General features: G+C 44.8%; 1 protein-coding gene across 3 annotated transcripts in view; it reads right to left on the bottom strand.

Annotated features, from left to right (window-relative positions):
• The window catches only part of tiam2a (TIAM Rac1 associated GEF 2a), a 77,332-nt gene that overhangs the window by 37,698 nt on the left and 22,965 nt on the right, over positions 1-16,669 (bottom strand). For all 3 annotated transcript variants that reach the window (XM_061247659.1, XM_061247669.1, XM_061247653.1), the window contains exons 4-9: positions 13,873-14,314; positions 12,726-12,898; positions 10,891-11,115; positions 7,604-7,789; positions 6,877-7,026; positions 4,271-4,327 (exon numbers count right to left, since the gene is read on the bottom strand). In XM_061247659.1, coding sequence (XP_061103643.1) covers positions 4,271-4,327; positions 6,877-7,026; positions 7,604-7,789; positions 10,891-11,115; positions 12,726-12,898; positions 13,873-14,314 — 1,233 coding nt within the window. The remainder of the gene's footprint in view (positions 1-4,270; positions 4,328-6,876; positions 7,027-7,603; positions 7,790-10,890; positions 11,116-12,725; positions 12,899-13,872; positions 14,315-16,669) is intronic.

The raw sequence follows: 16,669 nt of genomic DNA, 5'->3' as shown, positions 1-16,669 counted from the left end.
GGCACGAGCTGGGAATGAACAGTGTGTTGTGGAAATGAGGTCTATGAGAGTCTCATTTCTCCAATAGCGCTAGGGGAATTGCTCCTCCCAGGAACAAGGAGAGAGGCTTCTACCCCTGAAGCCTGCTCCTTTATGGGCAAAGGTCTAGTCCCTTATGGGCAGAGAGGCCTGGTCTCTTATGGGCAGAGAGGTCTGGTCTCTTATGGGCAGAGGTCTGGTCTCTTATGGGCAGAGGCCTGGTCTCTTATGGGCAGAGAGGCCTGGTCTCTTATGGGCAGAGAGGCCTGGTCTCTTATGGGCAGAGAGGCCTGGTCTCTTATGGGCAGAGAGGCCTGGTCTCTTATGGGCAGAGAGGCCTGGTCTCTTATGGGCAGAGAGGCCTGGTCCCTTATGGGCAATGGTCTGGTCCCTTATGGGCAGAGGTCTGGTCCCTTATGGGCAATGGTCTGGTCCCTTATGGGCAATGGTCTGGTCCCTTATGGGCAATGGTCTGGTCCCTTATAGGCAGAGGTCCGGTCCCTTATGGCCACAGAGGCCTGGTCCCTTATGGGCAGAAGTCTTAGCAGTACTGTTCAGTTTTAGAACGTCTGCTCTCGTCTATAGATTGGGATTCAATCACCATTTGTCCTCAACAATTCAAATGGAAAGTTCAGCCAAAACTAAAATGAACTTTTTGTGGAACACATTCTCAATAACCAGGTCGACTCTATGCTTTTACACTGATTAATTAAATTAAAAGTATCTCTTTATCCCCATTTACATCAACACTAAAACATTTTAAGTACCACTAAGAGATGTGCCCCTCTTTACATATTATTGTAAATTCAAATTTCATTGAAGCTTGAAGCAAAATTACAATATATCTGAGCTGCTGCTTTTATCTACTTAACTCAAGCACGTACACAATCAGTGATCACAATAAATATATTTCCTCATTAATTTTAACTTAGATAGTTATAGGTATATAGTCAAAATCATCAGTAGGGGTGACATGGCTCAGGCAGTAAGAGCAGTCGTCTGGCAGTCGGAGGGTTGCCGGTTCGATCCCCCGCCCCCGGGCTGTGTCGAAGTGTCCCTGAGCAAGACACCTAACCCCCAAATGCTCCTGACGAGCTGGTCGGGGCCTTGCATGGCAGCCAATCGCCGTCGGTGTGTGAGTGTGTGTATGAATGGGTGAATGAGAAGCATCAATTGTACAGTGCTTTGGTAAAGGCGCTATATAAATGCCTGCCGTTTACCATTTACCAAGGCGCAAGCCTGAATATGCCTACTCCACTCTGTGAAAAGGGTGTCTTTCTATTGAACATATATTCTATTTTAAATTTAATCAGTTAGTTGTCTGCTGCCCCCTTTAGATGTATACACCATAAGTTTGCAAGTGTGGGATAAGGTGTTCTCCAATATCAATCCCAGAAATGACAAGTAATGTCTTGATAACAGTTTTGTAGTGAAGGGACATGCACTCAAGGTGTCATCTTTTGGGATGACAGTCTGCATAATTCAAAGATTATTCATTCATTCATTCATTTATTCATTATCCTGAACAGGGTCGCAGGGGGGCTGGAGCCTATCCCAGCATACATTGGGCGAAAGGCAGGAATACACCCTGGACAGGTCGCCAGTCCATCGCAGGGCACACACACCATTCACTCACACACTCATACCTACGGGCAATTTAGACTCTCCAATCAGCCTAATCTGCATGTCTTTGGACTGTGGGAGGAAACCGGAGTACCCGGAGGAAACCCACGCAAACACGGGGAGAACATGCAAACTCCACACAGAGAGGCCCCGGCCGACTGGGATTTGAAGCCAGGACTTCCTTGCTGTAGTGAGGCAGCAGTGCTACCCACTCCACCATCCGTGCCGCCTAATTCAAAGATCTACAGTTGTGTTCAAAATAATAGCAGTCCAACATGACTTACCAGATCAATCACTGTTTTTGGTAGAAAATATATTACTACATGGCAAATAATTTACCAGTAGGTGTAGTAGAGTCATAGAAAACCAACAGACACAACATTCATGATACACATGCTCCTGAGTCTGTGTAATTGAATAATTAATTGAAAGAGGCGTGTTCAAAATAATAGCAGTGTGGAGTTCAATTAGTGAGGTCATTCATTCTGTGAAAAAACAGGTGTGAATCAGGTGGTCCTTATTTAAGGATGAAGCCAGCACAGGTTTGCATGCATTTCTCTCTGAAAACCTGAGAAAAATGGGTCGTTCCAGACATTGTTCAAAAGAACAGCGTACTTTGATTAAAATGTTGATTGGAGAGGGAAAAACGTATAAAGAAGTGCAGAAAATAATAGGCTGCTCAGCTAAAATGATCTCCAATGCTTTAAAATGGAAAGCAAAACCAGAGAGACGTGGAAGAAAACGAAAGACTACCATTCGAATGGATCGAAGAATAGCCAGAATGGCAAAGACTCAGCCAATGATCAGCTCCAGGGTGATCAAAGACAGTCTGAAGTTACCGGTGAGTACTGTGACAATTAGAAGACGCCTGTGTGAAGCTAATCTATCGGCAAGAAGCCCCCGCAAAGTCCCACTGTTAAAAAAAAGACACGTGCTGAAGAGGATACAATTTGCCAAAGAACACATCAACTGGCCTAAAGAGAAATGGAGAAACATTTTGTGGACTGATGAAAGTAAGATTGTTCTTTTTGGGTCCAAGGGACGCAGGCAGTTTGTCAGACGACCACCAAACACTGAATTCAAGCCACAGTACACTCTGAAGACAGTGAAGCATGGTGGTGCAAGTATCATGATATGGGGATGTTTCTCTTACTATGGTGTCGGGCCTATTTATCGCATACAAGGGATCATGGATCAGTTTGCCTATATCAAAATACTTGAAGAGGACATGTTGCCTTATGCCGAAGAGGAAATGCCCTTGAAATGGGTGTTTCAACAAGACAACGACCCCAAACACACCAGTAAGCAAGCAGCATCTTGGTTCCAGACCAACAAAATTAAAGTTATGGAGTGGCCAGCCCAATCCCCGGACCTTAATCCGATTGAAAACTTGTGGGGTGACATCAAAAATGCTGTTTCTGAGGTAAAACCAAGAAATGCAGAGGAATTGTGGAATGTTGTCAAATCATCCTGGGCTGAAATACCTGTTCATAGGTGCCAGAAGTTGGTTGATTCCATGCAACACAGATGTGAAGCAGTTCTCAGAAACCGTGGTTATACAACTAAATATTAGTTTAGTGATTCACAGGAATGCTAAATCCTGAAGAGTTTTCAGTTTATACAGTAAATATTTGAGTTTGTAAAGAAAAATGCAGACACTGCTATTTTTTTGAACAGCCCAATATTCATTTTTCTTCATTTTCTGTAAAGTAATTAAAAAATTGACACATTTTTCTTCATGTTTTGATTTAGGATATAATGTGCAGTGTTCCCAATGCATTGAAATAAAAACTATTATAAGGATTATTTATTTGAGCTTTACTCACGTTTTTAAACACACTGCTATTATTTTGAACACAACTGTACAACTGAAAAATTTCCTGGCTTTTCTTTCATGTTAGTTTGGCATTGCATGTTTGTAGGGTGTTATGAAGCTCCCGACTTAGCCACTACAAAAAAATGCAAAGCACTGTGGGTAAAACCATGGGTATAGTCTCCATAATTCATGTTGTCAAAGTTGACACTGACTGGGTTTGTGGTCTAAGGTGTGCTTTACATCAAGGAAAAAAAACTACCAGGGGATCCATGGCAATTCTGCAAGTCACCAGAAAGTGTTCTTGCACTTGAGATCTATAAATTCAGAACTAACTTTAGAGGATTTATAGTAGAGCTATGGACTCCATTGCAAATGAACTAGACACAGTGATGGATCACTTCAGATTATGGGAAAAAGATGAACTTAGACTAGATGAATGGCATGTTCTGGATGTGACGCTGTTGCAATGATCTATGTGATGTTGGCGAGTCATCCATCATGATGAATCCCAGGAGACAGATGCGTAGATATGTATGACTGCAGACCGCTGACACCACTATTATTCCAATGACCTCGACCAGGTTGCAGTCAAAGGAAATTGGAAACAATATACAATATTACAAGTCAGCAAGACCCACACATTACACCTATTTGTTTACTACAGAATATTCTTCAATTGTTCAAAGTGTGAATTGGGGGCCGTCAAATAATCATTAAATGAATCAAATGTATAAAATGTATTTATAAGTGTAATTGTATTTTTTATTATTTTTATGAAGACAAATAAGTCTGGACGTGGATGCCATGACTTACCTCAGAGCTGCAAGGAGGAAGTGGGCTTAGCTGTCCCTCACAACCTCCATCAAAGACCTAAAAGAGAGAAACAGGAAAAAAAAACACTGCACCACTTAACTTAAAAAAGCTTAGTCACCCTCAGCAGTAACCAAGGGCAGCACAAATGCAAACATGAACAAACACACACACACATACACATCCGCGTGTACACGCACACGCACACACACGTGTATATATATATATATTCCATGAAAAACTATTTTCAGCCTCCAGCATCGACCACACATTTCCATTTAGACCGAAATAACATCCAGTGCTTCCCTAAAAATAATGGCGGTGCGGTGGAACAGTTAAAACAGGCCTGGTTTGGGAAATGTGGTGAGCCGGCTTCCGGCTGCATCACTGCTACTTCTGCCCAGGCTGTCTGCTGTCTGCCTCACTGTTACCAGTCATTCTGGGCCCTAGGACCAGTGGCATGGCTGACTAAGCCCATTCAAGCTCTGTTCTGCCTGAGGTAGCAGTGATGCCTGTACTCCCTGCTTTACATGAAACCAAGGGCAGTACCACCAATGAAACACCTCGAGCTTTACAACAACGACGAGGACAACGATAATAAAAATAGATTGCTTTTATACAGTGACTTTCATCTCAAAGTCTAAAAGTACTTTACAGTTACACAAGAAGGTATCAGTGTGATACATGACAGCCCAGATCCCATGTTTTTCTAAATCTTTTTGTAGGTTCAGTTCAGCATTGCAGCTCTTGTACTTGTGATCAAGGTACTTATAAATGAGTAATATGGTAAATCCCTGTCTTAAATAAGTAAATGACTCTGGTCTGGACAAAAGGTTTTTAGACCACATGTGACAAATGACGAATGGAACAGTGGGATGAGACAGGAAAGGCATTTGAACCTAATTTTAGAGACTTAAGTTCCCTTACAAATCCTCTGACTTTGCTGTTGCCCTGTTCCTTCCTCCGAATTGTGGAGATGCCCTACCGTCCAGAAAACGAGGGCTGGCTGACAGGGGCTGGATTTGAATTCAGACTGTTGTGTTGGGGGGGTTGGGGAACCCATATTTGCTCTGTCTTGCTGTTGACGCGGCAGATTTCTGTGGCTGCGATGGACCCAGACAGGCGGACGCACCTGCAAGTGAGCGTGGCACCAGCTCTGGAATTTAGGAGGCTGACGGGAGTCCGATGCCAGGCAGGATTAGGATTAGCAAGCAAAATGGAAATATTTTGAGCCAACACAACAGATGGGTGGAAGGGAGAAGAAGAAGATATACTTTACTAAACCCTGTGTAATTTGTCCTCTGCATTTGACCAATCCTAGTTACTTAGGAGCAGTGGGAAGCCACTGTGTGCCACCCCTGAGGCAATGTGGGGTTAAGGGCCTTGCTCAAGGGCTCAACAGCTGTGCGGATCTTATCTTGGCTACGCCGGGGCTTGAGTCACCAACCTTCCGCCTCTCAGTCATGTACCTTCGCGACTACGCTACGAAGTGCTTCTCATTCAAGGCTGTGGTCTGTTAGCACTTGTGTATCAGCAGGGAATCATTATTCTTCAACACGATGCGGCCCATGGTTCTGAATGAAATGCCACCTACAGCAAGGCCCCAGCTGTGGGTCCCGAGGGATGGGTCAGGGATTATGGAGAGCCCTTGTGCTAGTCTATACTCTCGTTAACCCTTTAAGGTGAAAATATACAAGTATGTGATTGAAACTGAACATTCAAATGCTGATATAAGATCATTACTGCTAACTGAAAGGAGTTCTAGAACACTGACATAATTTTCTTGAAATGAAAATGAAAAATGTTGGGTGTGGATCTTTCAGTTTCATACCATTAATTAAATTGGGATTAATAGATAAATAGGAAAAAGCTAAGTAAGAGAAATTAGGTCTCATGACAAGTGAGGTGACGTCCCAGGTTTGGGTGGGGCCAGGATCTTATCCAAGCCCCCCATGGGGAACCAATAGGAGCTCTTAAGACAAAGTTGTCGTCGTAAAAAAATAATAACATTTAAGCCAGGCCGACTGCAAATCCAGGACAGGGACCTCCAGAAATGTTTTTGGGCTGCTTTAAATTCAGGGAATGGCTTGAGGGGTTTCTGGAACCATCTGTCCATTTCCACAGGGACAGGTCACAGCAATTTACCACATATGGATTTTAATAATTCATGTTCTATTTCTTTTCTCTTTCTCTGTGATTTTGCCCCGTCCGGCAGAAGACAACGCGCCACTTAACAAGACCCCATTACACCGAGACAGAATGTGCACCAGTTTCTGAAAGTATTCATGGAAGATACTCTTTTCTCGAGAAGCGGGCAGTGGCTTCTAGTCTTTGAGAGGAAAGGAACAGAAACAGAGTGTCTTTGCTTATTTTTAGCTGAGTCACCTCAGCAGAAACTGATTTCAGATCAGTGCTAAAAGCCTTGGGAGGATACCTCTATGCACCACCCCCCTCCACCTACCCAGGGCAGAAACTGATTTCAGATCAGTGCTAAAAACCTTGGTACGGTAGCGCTATGCACCAGCCCCCTTTACCTACCTAGAGCAGGGATACCGCCGCTTATCAGTCGCGGTGGGTGGGAAAGACACGGGGTTGGGGGCAAGCATCACCTGTGAGAAAGAAGGCCTGGACTCCTGGCCCTTTCTGGCGAGGCTGTCGAGGCCTTTGAGCGAAGAGAAGAGCCGCCTTTTGGCGGAGTGTTGCTGGGGGAGCGAGGAGAGAGACTGCTTCTTCAGCCTGGCCTCGTTTCGGGAACAGATCTGAGGAAAGACAAAATGCATGCTCTGAGGGCCCTCATCTCGGTAGAATAGAACTCATTCATGTTTACGCTTTCTCGTCTCTAATTATAAAAGTATTTCATCTGCGCGAGGATGTTTATGCCCATTTTACATAGCTTCAAATCATTCCGACACAATTTATTTTTCTCATTATGAGAACACTTGTGAAGTGTTCCACCAAGAAATACTCTTTGAATGACAAGATCTCTTTGTGTGGGTTTTAAACACATAGAAAAACTTCAAGTGAATTCGAACGAATCCTGGGGGCAGACTTTTTTTGTGTCAGACAAAAGCATCAAAGTTCAAACTAGACTTCAAAAGAACAATGAACCGTAACATCCAGTCCCTGTCCCCGATTCACACGCCACACAGGGAGACACACACACACCCACACATACAGGGAGACACATTCACTCACACACATGCACACACACACACACACACACACACACAGAGGCACACGCACGCACGCACGCACACGCACACGCACACGCACACGCACACGCACACGCACACACACACACACACACACACTGAGTCACACACAAGCGGGACTCACCAGGGCATGGAAGGAGGAGACAGAGAAGACTCCCAGGCGGGCGAGGGTGACCTTGGAGGGCCGGCTGGCGGTGGCCAGAAGGCTCTTGGGATTGGGCTGCTCACAGCCCTGCAGGCTAGCCAGGTAGCAGCGCAAGCGAAACAGGTCCATGTTAAACTTCTCCAGGTTCTGCTCCCACTGCTGGATCTGCATTCCAAAGGGAGTGTGAAATTGGCTTCAGATGTAGCAGATAGCCCAGGGGAAAATGGACAGGGCTGGGGGTTAGGGGTCACGTATATAATCTCCAATCCCTTCTTGACATTTCTGTTATTTGCTCTGATGAACCTCAGACAGGAAAGTGTCCTGAAACTTTGTCTGTCTTTACGAGCACTTTTAGTTTCGTAATAAGACTTCTTTTATTTTTTAACTTTAGAAATTAATGTCTTTTGGAAAAAATGAGCCATGCTTTAACATTGTCAAGGCTGGATTAATCCAATGCTTTGTCCTCCCAAATTATGTCCTTGAAAAAGTTTATCAAGAAGTGCTGACAAGTACAAAGCAGTGGGAAAATATTATTCCAACAGTTATATTCCGCATTTTGGGTTTGTCAAGGCAAACACAGGACAGCACCTGGGTACATAAGATACATGTTTACACATGCAACATTAAATCGGTCACAGCTGGAATCCTATGCTCCCCAAAGGACAAGCTGCTCCAGCTCTTATACCTCACACTCTAGAACATTCTCCCACAATTTAGATTCAGATTCAGTTCCAGACGTTAAATCAGTTTAAAACAAAATGACAAATTATTCTAAATGGTCACATTTACCATCACTTTCCCAGCATGATTATGTAATTCTCTATTGTACAGGTACATAAATATTGCATGAATGCACAGTGTGACAGTGTGGGTAAATATATAAACCCTCATTCAGTAACCATTCTTTATGAAATGTGGCAATATAAACAAAATATTTTTCACATTTAGCTGAGGACCCCCTGGAACTCAGTGAACCTCCTAGACCTCAGTGTGGGAATCTAACCATATACAGAAACAAGTATTAGGTGCACTGTGCTTAGAGATACCGCTGGCTAGTTTTGTGCTGAGACAAGGATTTAATGCAATGAACTGAAAAAATGGTGTCAGGGCCCACTTGTGGGAACTAGCGCGGGGGATCAGGTTTAATGCAGACTGACGGGGGACACCCTTTCCACCATTCTGTGTATGTCAGAACCACTGGCTTCAGGCCTGGCATCTGAAAGTAATATTTCATCTTAATGTATACAGTCCAGACATTGAAATGGAGCTGAACCAAAAGTACTGCTGTGGATCCAGATTTCATCAGAGGAGGTAAGGATTTCATCATCTAATGGAACGGCACACGGTTTTATTGGACAGGAATGCGATGTTACTGCTTCGTGAACTCCCTCGATAAATAATGACGGTGCGAAAATGGAAAGCGAGCTGAGGTAAAGGTATTTGAACACAAATCACTGCATATGGGTACAAGCAGCTCTTTGGTGGGGAATGAGAGACAGATGAAGATTGGGAGAGAGAAAGACTGCAAGTGACAGTGACTGAGTCTAACACGGAACAAACAAGAGTGAGTTAAAGAGAGACAAACAGATTGTGAGTTATTCAGTGGGAGAGAGAGCAAGCAAGAGAGCCGGGGGATTTTACTGAGCAATGTTGATTTACCGTCACTGAATCTGGACCATTGTTTTGTGTTTTAGGTCTAGGCTTGTCATGATAATAAAGCAAACTAAGAGAAAGAGATGGAGAGAAAGAAAAGAGCAAGAAACAGAGGGAGATGTCGTGGACTATGAAAAGGGAAAAGAGTGTGCAAAAGATATAGACACAGAGAGAGGCAAATGGACACAGGCACACAAGAGAAAAATGTAGTCAACCGAATGCCGCCACTACTGTTTTGCTTTGGGGTTTTTTGGCTATACTTGCTTAAATATTTCACATTTTATTGAAACACATTTTATGGTTTTTCTGCTTGTTGACTTCTGCCCATCTCAAATTCATAAAGTCCAAATGCTGCTGTTTGATCTGTGACCGTGATTGTCAGTTTGCATATTGTCGCAAAACACCTTCTGGTATAGATTTTCGGAGATGGGACATCAAAAGAGGTCAAGCATCTGTTGGGCGTACCTCCCCTCAGCCCCATCCAAATCAATCAACCCATCCGGACCATGCACCCACCTATCCCGTCTGACCTCCTGACCCCTCGCTCTGCTTCCAGATGTTACTGGCCAGCGCTCCCACAGTAAAACAAAATGGTGGCAGTACACTGACAATGACTGAACACCCAGCAAAACGAAAATGAAGGCCTTATTGTCACTCCAAATGAACCTCTACTTCCTTCTAATATCTGCCCCTGTCAAAACTGCTTTACGACCCACCTTTTTAAAATGACCTACAGCGCTATGTCCATCAATTTTCAACAACAACTACTTGCTATATTATTAGTTATTCATTACTTTAATAATTTTATGTATTCATATTTTTATGGCACACTGTATGTGAAGCACTTTCGCCCTGAGAGTGCTATATAAATGACATTCGAAATGATAATCACGATTATTTGCAGCGCTTGCTCTTTTGAAGGAAAGACAGCCAGGGGGACCATGACGTCATTGTTTTAATTAAACGAAGGAGGTGGAGCTCCAGGTCTGGCCCTTAGACTTCTCACATCTGGTTGTAGAGGCTGAGGTTTTGTTTCCTGTCTGAGCTGGGGTCAATTTCCTGGCTGCTGGTATATGGAAATGGCTTGGGGCAGTGTAGTCTCCTGTCTTAATCACTCCCTTATAAATGCTGCTTTATTAACTGGTTTGTGGTTAGGGGGAGGGGGTTCTGGAAGTTTATAGACAGTCCTTAGAATGCATTGTCACTGGCTAGGGTACATATATTTATACGTTTACCTTCTGGCAATTTCATCTACTGGAATAAAATTTGCATTACCGTACCTGCATTACCCGCATACCATGCCCTGTGTATGTCAATGTATATCTGTGCATCAATCCTGCATGTTTCTATCTGTATTTGTATACTTTTGCATAAGCATACACATACATAGCTTACACACATACACTGCCTTACACAGACAATTACACACACAATTTACATTCACCGTGTGTGTGCAAATATTCAATGAGGTTTTGTATACTGGAAGATTCACTGAAAGAAATATCAGAACCAAGGTGGAAGTCTATTTTTGTATATGAAGCCTTCAACCCTGACGTCTGAATTGCCACACCCTGTCACACCTGACCACGCCCTGCCAAGCCTACTGCCGGTACCTGGCTCTCGATGGCCTTCCTGTTCTTGGGGTCGCTGACAATGGATAGCTGCAGCTCGGCCATTTTCTTCATCTTGCCGTCCATGTCGATCTTCTGCAGCAGGCTACGTGTCTGGCTGCCTAGCAACCGCACCGTGTCCTCCTTGCCCTGCCGCTTCGCCAGCATGGAGGCGCTGGCCGAGTGGATTGCCGTCACCCAGTTCTCCAGATCCGTCTGATTGGCTGCCTGAGGAGGAGGAACAGAGCGCTGCTGTGAACCAATCAGGGAAGCGGGAGAAGGTTGAGGTCAGCGCTCGCACATAAGATCAGACGCCCTGTTTCAACCAATCAGGGAGGGTTGTGGAGAGAAGGGATCAAGGTCAGCACACTTATAGAAACACATTATTTTCTGGAGTTGTTTTCTTCCAAGGAATACATGGCCCAATGCAGTGGTTCCAAAGAAATTCAGCATGCAGACCAACAATTCAGTCTCAAAGTCTCAGGGACCACCACGCATTGTAAGGTCAACAAGGACATACATTTGATTGACGAAGAGTTTGCTACCGGTGGCCATGTTGCTATGGACCAGTGCTGGTCCACGCACTGGTGTTTGGGATCCATAGGCCTAATGCAAACTGTTAGGCAGCCGACTTGTGTAAAACAAACTCCCAAACCTTCATCAGACCAATTACGAGTGCATAATAGAAAAACTTGTCATTTTACACTTCAAAACTTCACCCACTTCAAACTGTAAAACGGCATTTGTGCTTTCAATCGTTGAAAGGAGAGCATACCCAAACAGCTGACAAACAGATGCACTCACAGAGAAAAGCGTGTTTTCTTCCCATCTGCCCTCTGGGGAACGTCTTTCCAAATGTAACCGTCGCCTGAGGGCAGACGCATGCCTGGCAGCGGGAGAGCACTATATTTACACCACTAACTGAACCGCGGTCGGAATGAGAGCAAGGAGGAGGTCGCCACGGCAGCCTTCGCGTCGCACTCACGCTACCTCTGATCTGGCGGAGGGATCAGGGTGCAGATGACCCGCGAGGGAGAAGGCTATGAACCCGAGCCGAGACATTCCAACAGCGGAAGACAAAAAATTCCTGTCAAAGGGCTTTACTCTGGTTTTGATTTCTTTTCTGCGGGGCGACACCAGCCGCTCTTACTGAGCAGTTGGACGGTATGTACCACGCACACGCGGGCCACGCAGGCAGAGGCAGCGAGAACTCATTTTAAGGGATCGCGAACGTGCCGCGCTGGACAGATCCGAGTTCCGCCGCGGTCACCCCCCAGCCTAAGTTACAGCGGACTCAGCTCATCATCAGGCTGTTTCTGTTACATAGTTTGTGTGCTAAAGTCCGCAGTCCGAGTTTGGTTAATTGTTACATTGCATAGTTTTAACAGTTGGTTTCACGTGGAAACAATCCAAGTGCACCAGTTTGTAAATTAAGCGATTTGCATGTACATGTGCAGGTCCGTTGATTGGTCAGAAATTTTGTGTAGATTTGGACTGAATTGAGTATCGAGTGCATTTAGTGCTTTTAATCTGGCATCATTAGGCCCAGCACATTGGTAGAACACCAACAAACTGAGCATCTGCCCAGAATTTACCCTACCTAACTGTGCCATCGCTGCCGTCAAAATGAACTGTGATTGGTCCTCACCAAACGAAGTGGCACAATTGAACCAACCAAGAGGGCCAGAAGGCAGGGTTTGCACTTTTTGAGAGCCTTTTATAGGTTCCAATACACCAGACAAGGTCAGTAAAGCTTAGAAAAGTATTTGAATCCAAACCAATGATGTATTTGACCCAGGCCTAGAATGCACTCAAGAGTCTGAAGGAGATGTGCTTACCTGGAACAGATAAACGTCCCCGTAAGAGTTGCTGAGGCAGAAGACGTTCTCTTTCTTGGGGTGCTCGGGGACGGACTGCACCACACTGTCCTCGGCCAGCAGGGCGTAGCGCGGGGACACGTCCTGCTCCGCTGAGCTCTTCCCATACGTCTCGTAGAACAGGAGCGTGCAGCCTGGGGGGAGAAAGAAGAGGAGGGTGAGGAAGAGGAAGGTGAAGAGGAGGAGGAGGTGAGGAAGACCACGTCTGCATGCTTTTATGCCTTTAGTTGCTGCCACATTATTCATATTTGCATTAACAAGCTGGTGTACAGGTCTACATAATTAAGAGTGTATGTTGTACATTTTGATTAATACACAGTAGACAAAAAAGGTCACAAAAATGGCACTAGCCCAAATGTGATGAGAAGCAGTCTTTGTATCTTTGTAAAAAATAACAAAACTTTGTTGTAGGTTATGATTAGTCTGAGGATACAGAGTGGAGTGCACAGTGGTTTAACACTGAGATTTGCTCCACTTGCATGAGGATAAGTAAGAGGCTCCTGTTGGTAACACGTAATGCTGAATCATTGTCTGTGGTCAGAGTTGCTTTGTACTGTATCTGTGTTGTGGTCATGTAGAGACATGCACTCACACTGTGACCCTCCTCAGTCTAGGTTTCAGAAATGAAAGACGTGGTTGAAAGAGTAAGGTCTGTGGCTAATAGCGAAACGCGTACCATAAATCACCATCGCTGCTATTGACGCTTTTAATAAATTGACGCTTTCAATCTTTGAGAGAGGGTGCCGCCTTTTCTTCTGATATTATCTATTATTCTCCTGTCCAAAATAGTTGGCCCTGGCTATGACAGTCTGTGCTCATATAACTTAGGAGTGAGTAGCCAGGGACTACAGGGTTATAAGGTAAGATATACTTTATTGATCCCCCTGGAGTAATTTGTCCTCTGCATTTGACCCATACTAGTTACTTAGGAGTGGTGGGCAGCTACTGTGAAGCACCTAAGGACCTACTCCAGTATTGAGGTCAGCTCCGGGGACAAGGGCAATGGCAGAAGTATACCTAAGCTGACAAGCATGTCTTTCAGCACGCACTTCCTGACGCCACTTCCACCCGCAGTGACACCACATCCTTCTCCTGGTCCTTTCCTTACCTTTCAGCGTTACCCAGTATTGCTTCCACTTGCGCCGAGGGACCAGCTCCAGCTTCCTGTCCTTGTGCAGGGTGAGGAGGGGCTTGAAGGACAACCAGCCGGCCTTCCGCACCACGCCCTGCTCCTTCTCGAAGCGCTGGTCCAGCCGCTCCAGGGACCCCAGCGAGTCGCTGCTTGTGTCCTCGGTGCCGGTGGAGGCTTCGTGTGGCTCGGCGGTGCCGCCACGGCCTGTTTTCAGCTCGCGCATGAAGTTCTGGTAGATGTTCTGCCGCAGCACGTCGTTGCAGTGAGGGCCGTTGGCCGATTCGCCGAAGGCCGGGGGTTGCTGGGCGGCCCCCGGGCACCACAGAAGGCTGGAGGCCTGGGAGGGGGAGCTGGTGTCAGCCGTCAGGCCGTCTACCCCGCTGTCGAAGCACTCGCTGGTCTCCTTTCTCCTACACTCCTGTGAGACAGAGGCAAAGGTCAGAGGTCAGGGTCTGGATCCAGGGCTTATTTAAAAGGCAGAACGTTCCGTTACATTCCCAGCTTTTCAGCTATTGAGCAGGAAGTTTCACTGTGAACGGTTTACTGCAGTTTGTAACACTCCTTTGGAGATGTTTCACGGTTGTGTCTTGGGGGACAGAATGTTGGCTCCGGGTGACTGGTCATGGGGTAACATACTGCCACAAGTTAAAATATGTAATTAATCACAGAATAAAGGCTTCATACAGTACAATCACTTTTGCAGTTGCAATCTGACATACAGTTCAGAACTGTTTTTATTTTAAAAGTTCATGTACCATTTTGCCTCTATTAAATATGCCCCCAACCTTCATTTCAAAATGGCTGCCATGGTATCTGCTTATTGTGATTCCAGTACCAACCTTCAAAGTCAAGCATTTAACCCTAAGAAAGTGAGACATTCTTAGCAGGCCTTGCTGACCATCATTCAAGTCAAGTGATCAGCAAAGTATCCAGCGGTGACTGATTTCAGGTCATGTACTGTATCTGTCCCATACAGATATGTGCTCTGGCACATTCTTGCCTGGCTTTGAGAAAAGATGCGGCACAGAAGACCCTCCAGCAGGACCCTCGCATTACCATTTCTGATCGATTTCATCCCTGAATCTAATTAAGGGCTTTCGCCCCCCAGGTTCATCCATTTTCACTCAATTCCAAATTCCTATAGGACACTCAGAGTGGCAGGGCAGAATCTGTCATTGAAGCTTACTGCTACTTCATTAAATGAAAAAGTATTGATTCTTCCCCCAGGGAATTCTGGTGAAAGCTCTTCAAGTGCATGCACTGCCCCAGCAACCGTCAAGTGGCATCTTTATATCTTTAAACGTCTTTCTTTTTCACCCCCCAGGTTCAATATTGGTTAAACAATAACATAAGCATGTCTATATCTCATGTTTAAAAAACGTGAATGCTGGGAGTGCATGTTAATGCTCTGTGAAAGAGTGAAATGAGGTTATATAGGGTCAAGCTCTGATCTCCAGCCTACATGCTGGGGGCGTGGAGGGTAGAGCTTCACCGTGGACACCAGCACTTATGGGATCCAGACTTCAGGCCAGATGTGGTCTGCAGGTTTATTAGCTGCCCCACATAAAAACCTGCTGACCCTATCTGCTTGTACTAATAAAGTCCCAAGTCTCTTCAGTTAGGTCATTAAGGGCTCAGCTAGAAACCCAAATCCAGGAGACACCCACGCAGGAGTTCATTAAAGTCAAACAATTATTTTGTTTTTCTTTGCAAAATTAAGACTCTAAATCGACCAATAAACTCAAAGGGAGGTATTTGCCTTTGTTAGATTGTGTGTGCGTGTGTGTGTGTGTGTGTGTGTGTGTGTGTGCAGGTAAGAGCACACATGCATAGAAGAGAGAGGACATCTTGTGATGTTCAAATCCCATGAAAGTACAACCACACCTCATCACACGCAGCATCAGATTCTGGACGCAGTGATGACGAAGAGGAACGGCCAAAGAGAGTGCCTGAGTCACTGGCCAAGCTCCGGCTCCATTCATTAGGGCTGGAGCCGCCACATGCTAACGGATTACATTACTAACCAGGGAACAGGAGGCTTAAGCCAAAGCAAAGCTAATTGAATGTAACACAACCAGCTCTCTGAGAAACTGATCCTTTACACAGAATAACCCAAATACAGAAACACCTTCCCGTACCGATTTTAGCCTCATATGGAGGTGCAGGTCGATTACAGCGCTGCGCATTGTGCCACCCCCATGTACCTATATAGGGTGAAATAATGAAAGAGATGTTCACTATTTTCTTAAAATTCACAGCACATAAATAATTTCTTATGTTGTTACTTATATTGATTGTGGCAGTAATTGCACCAAATGTAGCTTCATTCATCTTCATTAAATAACATACAAACACTTTGCAGGGAACTGTGGGATCTTGATTCTGGTGAACTGCAGAAATCCACTCACATACAAAGTGCACAAGTGAGTGCACTTTTAAGTTTAAAACATAGTAAAGCTGTCCTGACATGCCACACTTTTCAGTTGCCACGGGACAAGACCCATACATGAATAGATAGATGATTGATTTCAAAATTGTAAAGATAATGACATATAGCTCAGAGCAAAAGCGCTGACATTGAGGCCTACTTTTCATATTAAATTAATCATCTATCTATTCAGCTTAACCCATGGGGAGTAATCTATCCTCTATCTTGTCAAACAGGGTATCACAGGTATTGTGTTTTGACTGCTTGGATTATCATCTGCATGCATAAAAAACTGCTAGGATGAATTTTTTATTTAAATGTTATTTCAATATTTAATTACACAAA

This window comes from Conger conger, chromosome 1 (genome assembly GCF_963514075.1).
Source record: "Conger conger chromosome 1, fConCon1.1, whole genome shotgun sequence".
NCBI classification, from domain to species: Eukaryota; Metazoa; Chordata; class Actinopteri; order Anguilliformes; family Congridae; genus Conger; species Conger conger.
Note: the sequence above shows the minus strand (reverse complement) of the source record. Positions and strands in the feature narration are given on the sequence as shown.